Source organism: Equus asinus, chromosome 18 (genome assembly GCF_041296235.1).
Source record: "Equus asinus isolate D_3611 breed Donkey chromosome 18, EquAss-T2T_v2, whole genome shotgun sequence".
Lineage (NCBI taxonomy): Eukaryota > Metazoa > Chordata > Mammalia > Perissodactyla > Equidae > Equus > Equus asinus.
Window position 1 is genome coordinate 7962501 of NC_091807.1, and position 19134 is coordinate 7981634.

At 36.6% G+C, this 19134-nt stretch overlaps 1 protein-coding gene across 1 annotated transcript in view; it reads left to right on the forward strand.

Moving 5' to 3' along the window:
- Positions 1–19134, forward strand: part of GBE1 (1,4-alpha-glucan branching enzyme 1) — a 265131-nt gene that overhangs the window by 177861 nt on the left and 68136 nt on the right. The window contains exons 8-11 of the mRNA XM_070488680.1: positions 4690–4805; positions 6957–7084; positions 12162–12260; positions 18122–18232. Coding sequence (XP_070344781.1) covers positions 4690–4805; positions 6957–7084; positions 12162–12260; positions 18122–18232 — 454 coding nt within the window. The remainder of the gene's footprint in view (positions 1–4689; positions 4806–6956; positions 7085–12161; positions 12261–18121; positions 18233–19134) is intronic.

The following is a 19134-nucleotide window of genomic DNA, read 5'->3' on the forward strand; positions in this document are numbered from 1 at the left end:
TTTTCATACACATTCATGCTGGCCACTAAGATATATCTTTTGGCATCACCTTCTGAAAGTTAGCACCTGGCTCCATAACTGTTTGGAAACTAGGCTGCCCTGTGGTTTCTAAGGACAGGCTTTAAAAGCCATGTGTCAATGGTCTGGTCTTAAAATCAGAGCCCCGCCTTGTCTGCTGGACACACCAAGTAAAACTGTGCTCTTAAATTCCGCTTTCTGTCTTTATGGGACTCTAATCAACTGAATATATCAACTGTGTTATAGGCTGTCTGATGACATTTTGAGGTAGGAAAAGTAAATTGCCTTTTTTATTGTACCCTTTGCCAGACATTTTCATACTTTGACTCAAGGCAAACCATTCAAGTGAGATGATTCAGTTCATTTATTACTACATGTTGAGTAATATTTCTAATGCAGTTGTAATTTGGAATACATCATAACTGTTCTTCTTCTCAACCCCCCAAAGAAGGAAAAATGGAATTTATGGGTGCTGAATTTGAAAATTATGATAGTTGAAATAGCAATAGACATCTTTCAGAAATTTGTATTTTCACTGGTACATATTCCTTAAGCTTGTTCTAGTGTCCTATTTAAAAGGCAAATCTTAGATTCGGTGAACTAGTTCATTCACGTGCAAGCTTCATGATTTTATCCATGTGATGGCTGGAAGGTAGAGTACAGAGCAGAGTACCTCAGCCAGGGGTCCTTAGGTATTTAGATTCTTGGTTTTGAGGTTGAGTCTGTCTGAAATAAAATGCCTTTAGAAGAATTTTTTCTCCAGTAACCTATAGTAAGTCTTTTATAATTATGTAACAAATATTAGGCTCTGCTTTTGTGCAGAAAAGAGCTGATATAGGTGGACTAAAACTGCTATCCTTAGAAGCGCCTGCCTGCGAGATTGGCGCTTGGCCTGTGGCTGGGAACTTGGGTTTCGGGAAGGTTCTCACCATTCCTGGAATTGAAAACAATGGCTCCCTGCTCCTAAACTCCTGCTATAAACAATGTGTCTTATGCTGAACACCCGCTTTCCTTCTGGGAGTCTAGATTTTGACACGCGCTAAGACACAGGATACCCAGTCACCAGCCACCCAATAAACCTGCTGGGCACTGAGTCTCTAATCAGCTTCCCCATAGACAGCACTTCACAAGTGTGGTGAGAGTTTGTTGCTGGAGGAATTTGTTGTGACTCCACCTGGTTAGGACTCTTGGAAGCTTGCGCCTAGACTCCTCCAGACTTTGCCCCGTGTGCTTTCCCTTTGCTGATTTTGCTGTTTATCCTTTTGCTGTAATCATAGCTGTGTCCTGTGCGTCCTCCCAGTGAATCACTGGACCTAGAGGTGGTCTGGAGGACCCCTGGCTCAGCTTTCCTCTTGTGATTGAAGTACAGTGATCTGGGATAAATGTATATACATAATGGTTAAATACATTGTCTCCGTTAAGTTGGATGTTTACATAGTGTAAGAAAAAGAAAACTACATCTTCGTTTCAATAACACTATAAATGCTCTATGACCTACCGTTTTTAACTTTGAGTTCTGAATTGTGTTCATGCAAGTATTCATGTGCATGGGGGTTATTTTATAAACTCCAACCTCAGTCTTCCTGGTTCTCTGTCTTGCTAGATCCGTAAACCTGATTTTGTGACCTGAATACAAGAATGTGTTTTAAAATTATTTTCATCAGGACACTGATTTTATAGAGAGTGAATTACTCTGTCTAGATTTGTCATGCTAAGATGATCAGAGACAAAACATTTGGACCACAGAAATATTGGGAACATATTTATAAGTCTGTCTTTGCTCCTGTTTTCTGCACTGATAGTTCATTTTTTCTTAAACAACAAAGGCTGGTTTATAAAATGTTACCCTTGTAATACTAGTCTGTTTGTTTTACTTAACTCTTTTTACTAAACTATTTTTAGAAAATGGATATAATCCGAGAATTGATATATTTAACTTTTGCTTTCATTTTCATTTGTTGCTACTAACTTTAAAAATTTAAGCCTGGTTGTTTTTCCTGTTATGTATTGCCTGAGATTTTGTTAAAAAAATAAAACATTCCAAATTTAATTTCTTTACTATTTCTGTTCTAGAAAGTTTGCTCTCCTGTAAATTTTAAGTGTCTCTTTTCTGTCTCTAGAGACAACACATCTATTTTATGTTTCATTAATGATTCATAAAATATAATCAAACCAATTATTCTGAAAGCAGTACAGGTTTGATTTATTCCTATTAGTTTAATCTTGTGGTGATTTTTTTTAGGATTGTTTATGTTGTTTAGCCATTGTTTCAGTTTAAGAGCATTTTAGAGGTTTGAAGAATAGACTTTAGTTTTTTTTTAACCTGTTAGAACTTTTTAATTAGATCCTCCATTGTTCTTATTCTTTCTTTTCTGATCCCCGCCGGAAATTCTTCTCCTGTTCATCCATGCCGAGAATCTCTTTACTCACATAGTTACAGCTAAAGATGTCTTTTTCTTTTAATATGTTAAATGCAATTTTATTACTCCTTTTGGTCAAAAAGAGACTGGATTAAATATTGTAGTAGCAGGAATCGGAAGGACATTTAGTAACTCTGCCTTTAATCAACTATGTGATATTGGGCAATGCTTTTTTTCCAGTTATTAAATTCACGTCATCTCTTTTTTCTGTTTTTCGTTGAATTGTAACATTGGCTCTTATTTTTCTTTTATTTTTGTAGGGATATTAGGACACAGTTTTTACATTTGAACCTGTGTCTACCCGGAAAACATCCAGTCCATGATATTTATGTTAGAAATTGACAGCAAGTGTTCACAAGCCCGAGCTGGTGATGTAAATAAGTAAATAGCGTTGGTATGTGAAAATGTGGACTGGCAGGCAGGGACTGGGATGAGCTAGAAAATACATGTTCTGTCTACAGAAATCGAAACTGAAAAATTTAAAGTACTCTGCAAGCTAAACAAAGCAGTGGTGCCTGTCACAGGCCAGACAGTTTGTCCTCTCTGGGTTACAGGGTCGTATCTCCATACATCTACCCAAGATATTTAGTATTTAAACAGGTTTTGTTCCTACTCTGGGATATTTTTGGCAAAAAAATATCTTTCAATTTACCTTTCAAAAGTAAAATACGCATTACGAGTCAAATGGCCAAATTAGAAAAAGATATATCCTTTCCAAAACATTATTTACAAAGGATTATTGATATGCAAATTTATTCTTGTCTCCCTTCTGAAATATTCGTACAGCAACTTGTTTAAAAAGTATAGATATGCTTCCTTTCAATTTTGCTGTGAACCTATAACTGCTGTAAAAAAAAAAAGTAGTTTATTAATTTAAAAAACATCTTCAAAGAAAGTTTAAATATTAGAAATTCCTATACAAAATAGAGTAATTTTGATCTCATTCTGTTGAAGAATACCTCTTTCTTTTCATTCATTTGTTTTTGTTAAACAGAATTTTTTTCCTTAAACCCTACATGAATATGTATTAATAGAAACATAATCAAATTCTACCTTTATCATGGCTTGGACGTAACAATCTAGAACCAACCTCCTGGCTCCCTTTTCCTATCTACTGGATTGCTTGGATTTCTGTTTTTTCATTTCTTTTTTTAACTTTCAGTAAGTTTTCAGAACTCAAAGCAACTTATTTAAAGCAGTTAATTACCCAGAACACTCATCTTTCCCCAAAGTTTAGATTTACAATTCTGGAGTTGATTGTGATGACCTCATCTCCACTCATGTCGGATTGCTCTTTAATATATGTAAAGTTTAAGAAAATGCATAAATTTCAACTGGGTTAGAGATTTGTGTACACTCTTACTGCTTTGTCATTAAACTAAATGAGGTATTAAAGTCTTGAAACCACAGTTATAATAAGATAGAGAACTCACCCATAACCGTATGACTAGAAAATACTAATTGCTGAGGCCCTCTTTTCACTTGTCTGAAATAAGCTGGTTTCATGTGGCGTTTTTAATTGAGTTATAACAGTTCTTTGTTCTCTTTCTGTTTTTATGGATGTAGGACTCTTTACCTTGTAGAACTTCTTCCTTTATGAAACATGTGTTTTTAGTAATTAAGTCTCTTTTTTTAACCCCCGGAAAGCAGTAATCTAGTAATGTAGTATTGCTTATCGTGTGGTTGATTTTAAGTCCTTTTTTCCCTTACTTTTTATTCCGAATTGCATCTGTTTGAAATTATAGAACGAGGAACTATTTTAAGCAGACAAACACTGAAGGCAGTTTTTCTACTGATAATGAAATTATATTTTCTAGAAGGAGAAACTAAATAACTGGTTATGTTACATGAAAAATCTTGATGAAAATTCACAAATAAGTAACAGATTTTTGGGGGGGTAAGCACTACTGTGTATTAATCAGTGCACAGTGGCTGGGGGCACAACATTGAACATGACGGAGTCCCTGCACTTCAGACCCGACTTACACATTTTTTCTGTTTTTCTCAGACATTAAGTGATTTTTGTGGCTAAAGACATTTAATAATTTTTCCTTTTTGAATGAATTTCATCAAACAAATGAAGTAAATTATTAGTAGTTTTTGGTTTTTCTATGAGATTATTCCTTTAAACATCATGGTTCCTAAGAGAGAGATTTATAATTTTAATTCAAACTCTCAGCAAACGTTGTATAACAATTAAGGAAAGCATTATATACATTGTTCTTAAATGTATATTTCTCTAATATTTTAGCTGGGAAGTTTTAAGATTCCTTCTGTCAAACATAAGATGGTGGTTGGAAGAATATGGCTTTGATGGGTTTCGTTTTGATGGTGTTACATCCATGCTCTATCATCACCATGGAATTGGTAGGTAGCCTGATGTGTTACAGACATAACTAATGATTTTATTTTGTTTTTTACTGGAAGAATATAACCAAGTTTGGGGTTCAGTTACAGAAGCTGCAATGACTGTTATTGTTGGCTTGGATTTCATTAGTTCTGATGTGTATTGCTTTTCTCTAGTCACTTCTGATTTTTTTTTTGGCAAGAGGTTGGATATAAGTACATTGTATAAACAAATGAAAGACAATGATTCTCCTTGAAATATATCTACTTAATAATATGCTATCCTTAGTATGTAGCTTTCTTTTAAAAACGTTTTTTAAGGAAAGTATTTATTGCAGCATACTCAGCCTGTGAACGTGACAGCATTTGCAATGAAAAATAAATAACAAAAAGAATAAATGAGAACATTTGTGAACGTGTGGGTTCCTTTGCATATTAGACATTGAAGAAAGTATATATATTTTAAATATAGATGTACTCAGTTAAAATTAAATTGTAAATTAATTTGTAATTAAAATATTGATCAGAGATCTTTAGTTTAAAAATTGTACAAAGAAGTAGGATCACAGAATCCTAATGCCTCAATAGATCACATGGCGAACAGTTATTATTTTTTAATGACCAAATATTTACCAGCAACAGCCACTCCAAAAAAGGGACTTTAGGCTGTAAATCTGGAAAAGTGGCTGCCAAGGAAAGAAGCTTTATTCAAAGCATGCTGCTATCTGTTTTTGGCCCTGGTGCTGCCCCCGTGAAATGTTCCTAGGAAAGAAGTTGAATCTATAAAACATGACAGGTTTGATGCATATTCTCCAGTTTGGAGAGAAGCTGACTTAGGGGATGAAAAAGGCAAGCGTGGCCAAATTCCGGAAAGGTCCTCTTCTAGATTAAAACTCCTACATGCCCCTGTAGAAACTCCCTCTGCTGAGGGCTGGGTATTTTCCTAGGAATTTTGGAATTGGGGAAATGAACTGAAGTCCATGGATATGGGATATGCTTTTTATGGGTAGAGAGCCCATGAAATGGTAAAGAAACACACTCTGAGTTACTTAACATGTTTTCCCCCTTTGAAATGAGAGGGAAAAAACCGAAACTAAAATTGCAAAAGAACGCATAATATATCAGAAAAAAATTGAGATAAAGCAATTAACATCAAGACACAGAGTGTTTAATTTATAAAATTCAGTGATAAAGAGAAGTTCATCAGGTGACATTTAGCAAGAAAAAGCAATTTACCTGCATGGATGAAAAAAGGGCTGGACTCATATGAACTACTCCATTGCCATCAGCAATGTCTACAAAATCCTTAGGGAAACAAAGTGTCACTCAAGAATTTGATAGTTGAATTGCCATAGAGTTATAAATTTGAAAGAGCCTGTGGAATAAAATGTCCATAATTATACATGAAAATATCCTTCAGTGATGGAATCCAGCAAACTGAAAAAAGTGAGTCAAAATAAAGAATTTAGATAAAGGGAAGCAGAGGAAAAATAGGTAGGTGTTGAGCACTAATTTGATTTAATTAAAAATAAGAGCAGACAACTGAAGGAATAGAAAGTAAACAGTATAACCCAATAAGTGAAATATGCCATAAGCAGCCCACATTAGGTGGTGGAGGAAGGGGAGGTGGAAGGAGGTAGGAGAATGTTAAAATCTTTTTGTCGTCATAGGAAATCCATATTGGATAAATGGAAGCCCATATTAAAATTCTATAAACATTATGTCTTAATTTTATGATGTTTTTCATATTTGCTTTTCTTTATGTCACAGGTCCCTAATAGGAGCTAGCTAACATTAACATCTCTTGATGTGACAAAAAAATATATCTAAAAGTTGAAATTTAGAATTCTCTTCAGTATCGTTTCATTTTATTTTTCTGCCGTAAAATTCAGTTAAAGTTAAATTAAAATTTTAAATCAAATGTTTTTGTTTGTTTGCTTTTGTGAAACAAAAATTGAATTGTAGTATTGTCCGAACTCTGGAAGTTGATGTGGAGTACTTTTCTAAGTTGATCATAGATTTGCTGATGGTAACGTTGTGTGGTATCGAGACTCGTTACACTTTCCTATGATAACAGAACTGATATCAACAAACTAGTTGGTGGGGGCATTTGTGCAGAGTTAAGACTTGCGTGTTAACATAATGCATCCATGTTGATTTTCCTTTCTCTAGGTGCAAGCTTTTCAGGTGATTACCATGAATATTTTGGACTCCAAGTAGATGAAGACGCCTTGACTTATCTCATGCTGGCCAATCATTTGGTTCACACGTTGTATCCGGATTCTATCACAATAGCTGAGGTAAAGCCATAATGATCTCTGCCCTCTGACCCCCTTTAATGGAGAGCGTTGGTCAGCACACACTATTTGAATAATCAGTCTCACGTTATCAATAATTGCGTAACTGAAATTGTTCCCTGACTGTAGTGCAGCTGCCTTGTGTAGGCAGCATATCCTTTAGAATTCAGTTCTCCTATTAGCAGATAGTGTACGCTAATTACTTATCATTCCATTGTTGAGAAAATGCCAGTGGTTAGAAAGTGAAATATCCTAATCAGTGGACAGGTTCTTCACCATGAGACCTTCAGCAGAGAAAAGAATTGAATATTAATGTGCGCCTATCTATTTATTTACTTATCTTTTCTTTCCTGGTTTAGTCGTTAGAGTGGTATGGATGGCTGCCCGCACACTTCTCTGCAGCCTCTCTGCTTCTGATGCGCTTACCTTTCTTGTTTACGTACCTGCTCTCCAGCTGCCAAATGTTCACTAGTTATTCATGAGTACTGAAGGTTCCTGATTAACTGTCCCAAAGCTGCAATGTAATGATAGAATTCGGTATATACATAATTGACAATTCCCCTCTTGGTGATAAATGTGATAAATTAAGAAGTTTGTTAAATGCCTATGCTAATTTAGATTTTATAGTAAAATCCCTTTGGTTTTCTGAGTTTTCTAACTAAGAATTATTATTAAAATTGGATTTAGTATGTTAAAACTGTTCTATACGAAGTGTTGTGGTTAGCATATAAAAATAGTAAGACTATTGTTAGAAGACTCAGAGTTAAGGTGTATTCTCACATTGTTGGCATTAAGTTCACTGAAATGAATGCAGAGGTGACAGTCTCCTTCCTGTGGTGTTTTTTATGTGTACAGGCTTTTTTCTGTCCATCATTTCTCAAAACCCCAAACTCCAGCTAGGTGGTATGATTCCCTTGTTTATCTCTGGATAGAGACCAGTTACTCTCTTTAGGCCTCTTTCCTTCTAAATATCTTCTAGGAATAGAAATAGAGCGATGGACCCTAAATTCCTGCAATAAATTCTTATATAGAATTTTTAAAAATCCACAATTATAATACCCTTTTGATACCCTGTATTATTTCACATGCTCTCCCTTCCTGCATGTGGTCATAGCTTATAAGTCTTGCTAATACTTTATGTGCTGAATATCTTTTAACATCAATCAGAGTGTATTTTAAACTTTTAGTTTGTCTTTTATATATTTTAATTTTATCTGTCAAACATCAAAAAAGTTAATTAGTTTGCCAGTTATATTTATGGCAATTCAAAGCAGAGACATTATGTTTCAAATTACTACAAACAATTAATGACAGCACAAATCAAAAGTGGGTACTGAAGAAAAAGCAGCAATTATTTAATTCATGAAACTTAAAATTGTTACATTGATCTTTCCGTTCATTTCAAGTAGAATAGTTTCATCATCTAGGGAGCTCTTGTCTGATTATCAGTGTTTCTACCAATGAAACTTTGAGACTTTAGCCGACTTTGTGTTACTTGGTTTTAGATTTTTTTTTTTAACAAGATGTGTCTTCAATTTATTCTACTTAAATTGAAAACTACTTCAATTTCAATACATCACTTTTCTGTCTAGTGGGAGTCACTTCAAAATGTGAAATTGATCCTCATGAACTTTTTTTTTAAGAAAGAAATGTGGTGGGCCAGTTCCATGGCCAAGTGGTTAAATTCGCGCGCTCTGCTGCGGCGGCCCAGGGTTCAGATCCTGGGCGCGGACATGGTACCGCTCTTCAGGCCATGTTGAGGCGGCGTCCCACATCCCACAACTAGAAGAACCTGCAACTAAGATATACAACTATGTACAGGGGGTTGGGGAAGATAAAGCAGAAAAAAAAAAAAAAGATTGGCAACAGTTGTTAGCCCAGGTGCCAATCTTTAAAAAAAAGAGAAAGCAATGTGGTATAATGAATAAGTAATATAATTTATATAAAGTCCTACAGTAGAAATTTGAATTTATTTATAAAGTCAGTTATTAAATTTAAAGCCTTTTTTTCTAGAATATATCGACCATTCCACATTATTATATTTTTTATATTAATTAAAAACATTTTTAATTGAGGTTCTCCCCCCACTCCAGAATAGTCATAAGTAATCTTTAAATATTAAAGAACTAAAACTATTTTAACTTCATTTGAAACACTTATGATTATTTTACTATTCTGTGTTGGTATCAACTTGTTTATATTTGAAGTATATTTATGCTAGTGACCTTTATGTTAATCTGTTTTTTAGTTTTAGATTTTAAAAGAGTAGTCAATAACTCTCCATTTTCAAAAGAAAGCTTCAAATATCTCATATTCATTAAAGGGGCAGCTTTCTAGGATTCAGATTTAGGAGTCAAGACCAGTTGGTGTCCAAATATTTTTCTTAGATTTTATTTCCTATCAAACTATTTCCTAAAACTACCATTAGACCAAATACAGAATACACCTTATTATTTTCTTGAAAAAATTATCTTGATTTTTAATTTTCTTTTTTTTTGAGGAAGATTAGCCCTGAGCTAACATCTGCTGCCAATCCTCCTCTTTTTGCTGAGGAAGACTGGCCCTGAGCTAACATCCGTGCCCATCTTCCTCTACTTTATATGTGGGACGCCTACCACAGCATGGCTTGTCAAGCAGTGCCACGTCTGGACCCGAGATCCGAACTGGTGAACCCCGGGCCTCAGAAGCAGAACCTTCGAACTTAACTGCTGCGCCACTGGGCTGGCCCCTTATCTTGATTTTTAATACCAGCCTATCACCAGTCTTATGAAAACTCTTCTGGGAAGGCATTGTATCTGTAATTCAAGTGTCTAACATAGGTGCCTGATATTTAATACATATTCAGTCAGTGTTTATAAGGAATTGAACTGAATACCTATCATATCTGTGAAAATGTGACATATTTTGATAAGTATAACTTCTTTTAAAGTGGTTTCTTTTAACCATTCATTCTTTTTCACTGTTTTAAATTTCTTTTTTCACTTTTGTAAACTATAAAGTACTATATAGAAATAAGATATCATTGAGAAATATTTTGTTTTCTTATGGATGTGTTTCACCATATTCTCGTATTTAACTGTACCTCTCTGCCGTTAGAAAGCAATGAATTATTTTGGAATTCCAGGGAGGTCATCTCTTTCTTTTTTTCCAGCTTTTTTGGGGAAAGAGTTTGGGGATGATCTTACGGAAGAGGAAGCGTGTGCGTTAGGTCGCAGAGAGCTCAGGGTATGTGATAATCTTTTATAGGAAGTAAGGATAATAATCCAAGGAAGAGCTTCGGCAATGACACGCATAGAAAAGCTTGTGACAACCACAGGGAGGAGTAACTATCTCAAAGCTGATGATGTTTTTAATACTTGAAATGAAATAGTGGAAATAATGGTGGAAAGATGTAGGTCTCTCCATTGCACTTTCTCTTTCCTTCAGTTAATGATAATAACCACTACATCACATTGTCATTTCATGACAGTAAGTGTGTGCATGTTTATTCAGGTTCTAGTTTATCAATCCTGCAGGTCAAATATTATGTGTTGTTTATCTTTAAATCCTTGAAAGCATCTTCATTCATCCACTTAGCAAATACTTATTGAGTTCTTGCTTTGTGCCGGGTCCTCTTCACTACTCTAGACTCCTGGCGTGTATCAGGGAACGACAGCAACAGCAACAAAACGCCTGCCTCATGAGTCTTACATTCCAATAGCAAGTGAGGCATCAGAGAGTAAATTATATCATCAATGCTGAAAGTATGATTGTTGAATTTAAGCGAAAGAGTTTAAGTTTTCAGTTGTTGGCTGTTGAAAGCTATTGACCCGCAGTAATAGGAACAGACTCACAAGATGTTAATTTGGCAGCAGTGGGTGTGAAAAGAAACTGGACATGGGGGGTTCCATTTGGAAATAAAATGGTCCAAGCAAGCAAAATGAAGATTAAGTAAGATAGTGGCTGTAGAAATGGAGCGAAGGGAAAGGATTTATTTGAAACATTGTGGAGTTAGAATTGCTAGTACTTGGCTCATATTTTGCCGCAGTTTTTACAATAATGTATTTTGTTACAGTGGGGTCCTTATACCAATTTTCTTTTTTTTACTTACCTGTTTGATTGTTTTTTTATTTGATTATCATAACCTAGTGGTGGCATGACAGAGTAGAAAGACACTGTCGAAAGGCCTGACATCTGAATCCTGGCTCTGCCTTTGAGAAGCAGATATCTTTAGAGAGCCCTACACCCCAATAAGCCCTGGTTTCTGTATCTTCTAAATGAGGAGATCCGCTAGATGACCTCAGAGCCCCTTTGCAAGCGTGACTGACTGTAGTGAAAGTCATCTGTTGCTTCACTCTTAATGTACTAACTCTATTTTCCGTTTCATTGGAAGCTAAGTGCTCACCAAGTACACTCCATGTCAGTGCTATATACAGAGGGAACAGGTATAACAGATATATGCCACATGTATTTTTGTGTTTTATGAAAGCAACAGCTAGTAAAAAGTGTTCATACAGTAGCCCAAATATAAGTCTAAGAAACTATGTTTTAGGAGCCAGCCCAGTGGCTTAGTGGTTAAGTTCATGTGCCCTGCTTCGGTGGCCCAGGGCTCATGGGTTCGGATTCCGGGCACAGACCTACACACATCTCATCAAGCCACTCTGTGGCAGCATCCCACATACAAAATAGAGGACGATTGACACAGATGTTAGCTCAGCAACAATCTTTCTCAAGCAAAAAGAGGAAGATTGGCAACAGATGTTAGCCCAGGGCCAATCCCTCACCACAAAAAAAGAAACTGTGCTTTAGCAGTGATAGGTTTACTATTTTGTGTTCTCTGTGTGATACCAAGGAAAAGAAAAAAATAACTTTGCGAGATCAAAGTTGTCCTGCAGTTTACAGGAGATTACACAGAATCTTATTAGGAAATGAGATATGCTATCACAATTTTATCTACTTTCACAGTTATGTTCCAAAATGCTCCAAAAACTCATGCGCCTATTTATTGTTTTTCTTTATTGGCTCTGACTTTGCTGTCAGAAGGCTATTTAGTAAACCTTTGAGCAGCGCGAGCTGATGATGCTGATGTACTTTGTCTTAGGATGTCTCAGGAATGCCGGCTCTGTGTTCTCCGATTTCCCAGGGAGGGGGTGGCTTTGACTATAGATTAGCCATGGCAATTCCGGACAAATGGATCCAGGTAAGATTATATGTAATTATTTTTTCCTGTGGATATATGTATTATGTTGGTTTATTTATTATTTCTTTGATTTATTTCTTAGTTGTGCTCATTAGTTACAGGTATTATAATTGAAGTATTAAATTCTCTCATTAGTGTGTTGATTCTTGTGCTCTTTAATAAGGTGCTTCTCAAACCTCTAAAAGTTCTTATTTAAAGTATTCATACATGCATTATTCAGGCAAGGGCAAAATATGATTAATATAATGTTAGCTGTGTAAATGGAATTTTGCATTAACAATGCAATTATATGAAATCTTTAGTGCTCTATATTTAAAACACATTAAAGATCATCAAAGCATCCATTTCTGCCTGCAAATCATCAATTAATGTAGAAGTTACTCCATAATTCGCAGTACTTGCTTCTTAGGATGGTTTTTCTTCGACAGATTTCGATTCACCCATTCCTTCATTCAGCATTTAAAAGTCCTTGCCATGTGTCAGGCACTAGGAATGAATAATTGTACATCATTTCTAATAGAATTTTTTTAAATTTAGTAACAGTTCACGTTTGGATTATGTTTTGTTTCATTTAATGTTTACCTAAAAGACTGAAGTTGTTACATAGACTTAGATTTGATAGAGCACATTTTTGAGTGGCCAAGTCTTTAATCAAATGCTGAATATGTGTAAGGAGTCGGATATGCATCGAATAATCCCAGCTTTCTGACGAGCCCTTGAGTATAGAAGTGAGCTGGTGCCTTGAGATCACAATGGTAGAAGTGCTTAACTTGGCGTGAAAAACCACAGAGCCTGCTCCGAAGGAAGTGGTGACTGCAGTCATCTCTTACCTGTCTTCCGACCCGCCCAGGCAATTTGTACAGTGCACAGCCGTGACGTGACGTTAGATCTCTACCAACACAACTTCCGCTTCTCCAGTTCTAATGGTTCTTCAAACATTGTCAGGTCAAAAGGCAGGTGTTTTACAATGAAGGTTAGACTTAGAAGTCAAGCAAACAAACAAATGAGTTTTCTAGCTTTAATACCTGGGAAAGTTACTTTATATTTGTTATTTAAAAAAAAATGCTGTGGACTTGAAGTTTCTCACCTTACTTTAAGGTTCTTTATCCACCCACCATCTCTCACTATTTCTATCTTTCTAGTCTTCCAGGCAGACTTTTTCCCCTCACAAGTGCCAAATGCTTCTTTTTTAACAGCCTGCTGAAAAGTCTTCACCAGTCTTTGTGCAGATTCAAGAATATTTCTAGTTGTACCAACCTTCAGTTATTTTCCAGTCAATCATAGATCACAGTGGGATGTTCCCTTCTCTGAGTAATGATGGCAGTTTCTTTTTAAATCTTTAACTTACTAAAGATTTTAGTACTTTGTGTGCTCAAGGTACTGTACTATGCAGTACATCATACCCATGTCCTGTGTTTAGGATACGAACATCCTGTCCTCTCGGATTGTAAATTCTCTGAAGGCAGATGTCATCTTCTTGTGTGTTTTTTTCTTTTTTTTTCTTTTCTTTTCTTTTCTTTTTGTTTTTTTTTTGCTGAGGAAGATTCTCCCTGAGCTAACATCTGCTGCCAATCTTCCTCTTTTTTTGCTTGAGGAAAATTAACCCTGAGCTGACATCTGTGCCAGTCCCCCTCTGTTTTTTATATGTGGGTTGCCACCACAGCATGGCTGACAAGTGGTGTAGGTCTGTGCCCAGGGTCGGAACCTGTGAATCCCGGGCTGCCAAAGTGGAGTGGATGGAACTTTAACCATCGGCCACATGGCTGGCCCTCGTCATCTTCTGTTTTATATAATTATTTAAAAATATTTTTGCATCACCAAAGTGAGGCCTTTAGTTAGTAAGACTAGACAGAGTTAAAGTAATATTTAAAAAAAAACTAAGACAGGATTTTCCCCTACTTTTGTAAGTTGTGCATTTAAAAACATAATTCCATAAATGACTGTCATTCCCTCCAATGCCAATAAAACACAAAAGTGTATTAATCCAAATGACAGCTGTACCCAGAATGTACGTGGCATGCATCGTTATCTACTCACAGGGTGTGAGTTAGATTGGAATGCTGGATTTCATTCATGTTTTTCTTGTTCAAAAGCAAATTATTTACCATTTTCTACTTGTAGTCAAAATCAATAGTTTGGCATATCATATTAGTTTAATCATTTACTGAACAAATATTTGACTATCTAAAATATGCCTAATTTACTGTGTCTCCTTTTGTTTTTTTGTCATTTTTATTATCTAATAACTGAAATGTTCATGTAAAGATGATGTAAATGTTTAATTGAATTCATTCGTTTATCCATTAATTCCACCAAATATGTATTGTGTACCTAGTACTTTTTTATTATATATAGTTTTTAATTAAACTTTTTATATTAAGCTAATTGTAGATTCACATACAATTGTAAGAAATAATACAGTGGGATCTGGTGTCCTCTTAACCAGTGTTCCCCAAAGGTGACAGCTTGCAAAGCTGTAGTGCAAGATCACAGCCAGGGTGCTGACCTTGGGACAGTCAAGATACAGAACACTTTCATCACCATGAGGTTCCCTCTTGTTGCCCTTACAACCACACCTACTTCCCTCCTGCTCCCATCACTCCTTAACTTTGGCAGCCACTAATCTGATCTCCATTTCTATAAATTTGTTTCAAGAATGTTATATAAATGGAATCATACAGTATGCAATCTTTCAGGATTGCCATTTTTCACTCAGCAGAATTCTCTGGAGAGTCATCCAGGTTGCTGCGTGTATTAGTACTGCGTTCCTATTTATTGCTGAATAATATTCCGTGGTGTAGATACACCCCAGTTTGTTTAATCACTTGCCCCTTAAAAGACATTCGAGTTGTGGGGCTGGCCCCCTGGCCGAGTGGTTAAGTTCACACGCTCCGCTGCAGGCGGCCCGGTGTTTTGTCGGTTCAAATCCTGGGCGCGCACATGGCACCGCTCATCGAGCCACGCTGAGGCGGCATCCCACATGCCACAACTAGAAGGACCCACAACTAAGAATGTACAACTATGTACCGGGGGGCTTTGGGGAGAAAAAGGAAAAAAATAAAACCTTTAAAAAGAAAAAAAAGACATTCGAGTTGTTTCCAGGTGCTGCCATAAACATTTGCCTACAGGTTTTTGTATGACCCTAAGTTTTCCTTACTCTAGGATAAATGCCCAAAGGTGCAGTTACTGAGTAGTAGTTGGATGTTTAATTGTTTAAGAAAGCGCCAAACTATTTTCCAGAGTGGCCTATACCATTTTACATTCCCACCAGCAACATTGGAGAGATTCGGGTTCTGTACATCCTTGCACAATAGCATTTGCTGTTGTCACTGCTTTTTACTTTAGTCATTCTAATAGGTTATAGAGATATCTTACTGTGGTTTTAATTTACATTTTCTTAATGGCTTATGACAGTGAACATCTTTTCATGGCCTGTTTGCCTTCTGTTTATCCTCTTCGGTGAAATGTCTGTTCGTGTCTTTTACCCATTTTCTAATTGGATCATTTATTTACTGTGGAGTTTTGAGAGTTCTTTCTATAGTCTAGATTCGAGTTTTCTGTTGGATATGTGGTTGACAGATATTTTCTCCCAGTCTGTTGCTTGTCTTTTTTTTTTTTTTAAAGATTTTATTTTTTTTTTCCTTTTTCTCCCCAAAGCCCCCCGGTACATAGTTGTATATTCTTCGTTGTGGGTCCTTCTAGTTGTGGCATGCGGGACGCTGCCTCAGCGTGGTTTGATGAGCAGTGCCATGTCCGTGCCCAGGATTCGAACCAACGAAACACTGGGCTGCCTGCAGCCCCTGTTGCTTGTCTTTTTATCCTCCTCTTGTGGGCTTTCACAGAGCAAAAGTTCTTTGTTTAAGTTTGTCATCAAACTTAATGACAGCAATTTATCATTTTTTTCATTTAGAGATCTCTCTTTTGGTAACAAGCCCAAGAATTCTTTGACTCTCCTATATTTTCTATTAAACATTTCGTAGTTTTACCTTTAAATTTAAATCCAAGATCCATTTTGAGTTAAATTTTGTACAGTGTGTAAGACTTACATCAAGGTTCTTTTTCTTTGCCTATGGTAGCCATCTCTGCCAGCATGATTTGTTGAAAAGTCTACCCTCCTTCCATTGGATTGTTTTTGCACGTTTGTCAAAAATTAATCAAGTATATTTGTGTAGGTCTATGCATTAGTTTCAAATTGTTGTTGTATCTCATTTCCATAAACTTAGTGGTTGAAAACAACACAAATTTACTATCAAATAGTTCTTGTAGTTCTGTGGGTCACAAATCTGAAATAAGTTTTACTACGCTAAAATCAAGGCTGCATTCCTTCTGGAGGCTTTGTTTCCTTGCCTTTTTTAGCTTCTAAAAGCCACCTATATTCCTTGGCTCGTGGCCCCTTCCTCTATCTTCAAAGCAGTATAGTATCTTCAAATCTCTCTCTTACTTTGTCAACTCATGCCTCCTTTTTAGAAAGATCCCTCTAGTTACATTGCACCCGTCCGGGTAATCCAGGATAATCTTCCCATCTCAATGTCCTTGACTTCATTGCATCTCTGAAGTTCTTTTGCCCTGTAAGGTGACATATTCACAGATTCTGGGCATTAGGATGTGAGCATCTGCGGGTGGCTATTATTCTGCCTAAGCGGTCTGCCCTCTGGTGCCCAATGAGTCACACTGCAGTTATGGGGGATGGCTAAGCACATCTGAATTCCATAGGCAAAAAAAAGTCAGCAAAGGAAGACACAAGCGGGCCCGAGCCCCATTTCTTCTACCAAAATCTGCATTAGTTTTCTATTTCTGTGTAACAAATTATCTCGAATTTATCAACTGAAAACATTACTCAGTTGTTATCTCACGGTTTCTACAGGGGACATCCATCATGTTGAAGGGTCCCACCCGCACTCTAGGAAAAGGGTTACCCAAAAGAGTGTATTCCAGGGAGCAGGAATCCTGGGGGCGTCTTAGATTCCGCCCATCAGAGTGCAGTTGACACCTTGGACAGGGAAATGAGCCCACGCAGAAAGAGTGTGTTGGGTAAAAGAGAAGAGGCTGTTTTCAGGACATAACTCTGAGGAGCCCCAGCTTTTATAGGACAGGCAGAGGAAGAGACTTTGCAGGATGCCTATCCTGGTGAGAAAACAAACCAAAACAAAACAATCAGGAGTTTCACAGTGGTGGACTAAGAAGGAAAGCATTTCCAACGTGTACAGCAAGTGTCTGCCTAAGAAAGAGCCCTTGCTGACCTAAGAGAGCAGCTCTGAGATCCTGGCCACGTCATTGGCATCAAAGAGGCGTTAGAGAGGCAGAACCCAGACTGGAGACTGAGGGACAACTCAAGTGGAGACAAGAATCTGTGGTCTGTTAAGACGATAATTATTTCATGATAATTAGCTTTTAAACTTTGAAATAGTAGCTTTTTTTATTTATCATTTTTAAAGAATAGAACAAAACATTATTCCTGCTAAATTTTTTTTTCATTCAAACCTAAAAATGTGGCAAGTAGTGTATATCCACTTTGTGAAAGTTACGGAAAGACATCTTGCACCACAACACTTTCCCGTGGTCATTAATCAAGAGGCAACAGTTGTTACAGGCAGGTTGTAAAAATCCTAAAGTGCGATGATCAAACCATCTGCTCAGAAGCTCACACACACACACACACACACACACTACACCACTTTCATTTCAACAGCCTGTATAAAAGCTGATTTCAGTAAAAGTTTAAACAAGGATATCTTTGCGTTATGGGTGCACTTGCATCTGCATGTCAAATAATTTGGATTGATATGATGTCTACCCTCAGATTGGGATTTAAAGTAAGAACAATAATGACTTATTCAAATTGTTTTCTCTCTCGCATCTAGCTAGTTAAGGAGTTTAAAGATGAAGATTGGAACATGGGCAACATAGTGTACACTCTCACAAACAGACGCCACCTTGAAAAGTGCATCGCTTATGCAGAGAGCCACGATCAGGTAAATGAATACGTGTGTAAATTCCTTCTCTCTCTCTTTGTCTTGATTAACATATCTAAATACAAATTTCTATAGTTAATACATTTGACATAACTAATTTTACATAGCTATATATATCTTTATATGAAAGCTCCTCATACTTGAAAAACATTTTTAAATTATTTTGTAGATCTATAAATTCCAGCTTTAAAATGGAGTACCATTTTTACCCTGCCAAACTGTAATTAAAAAATTGTAAATGACAGTTGCAAATGTTATTTTACATGTTTTTCTTTGTTATAATGAGAGACGTGTTGGTGCTGATCCAGGTTTATTTTAATTTCCATTTTAGGTTTTCTCCTAGAGGTTTTCTTTTGTGCCTTTTGACAAGCTTTTGTCATTTTTCCCCTCAGTCACTGAAATTTCCTGCTAATTGCCCACCCTGACCCCTGTCCGTCTCCGCTCCAGTCCATCCTCTCTAATGCAGGCGAGGTATTTGCCAAAGAGAAAACTGCTTTTTGTCAACCCAGATCTTTTGATTGAAGCTCATCATTCATGGTTACTCGTGTCCTGGCCCAAGCCAAAGTTTCTGTCTTCATTCTCTGCGCAACCTTCCGAGCGCTGTATTTTCAATACTGTAAAATTCCCAGTCATTCCGGAAGAGGTCGACAGCATTTCAGTCTGGTAGTTTCCCCCACATACCTGCAAATGCCGAATTCACCTGAAACTCCTACAAACACCTAATGCCCTGGCTCAGATATCACACTCTGAAGCCGTCTTCCAGTATACAAATAAGAAAAAACAGCTGCCCCATCCTCCACGTTCTCATCGTGATTTAGGCAGAACATTTGTTTCCATTACCTTTTGTGTTTCCAGCCTTAGCACTGTGATTGTTCCCAGTAGTCACTCAATAAACATAAATA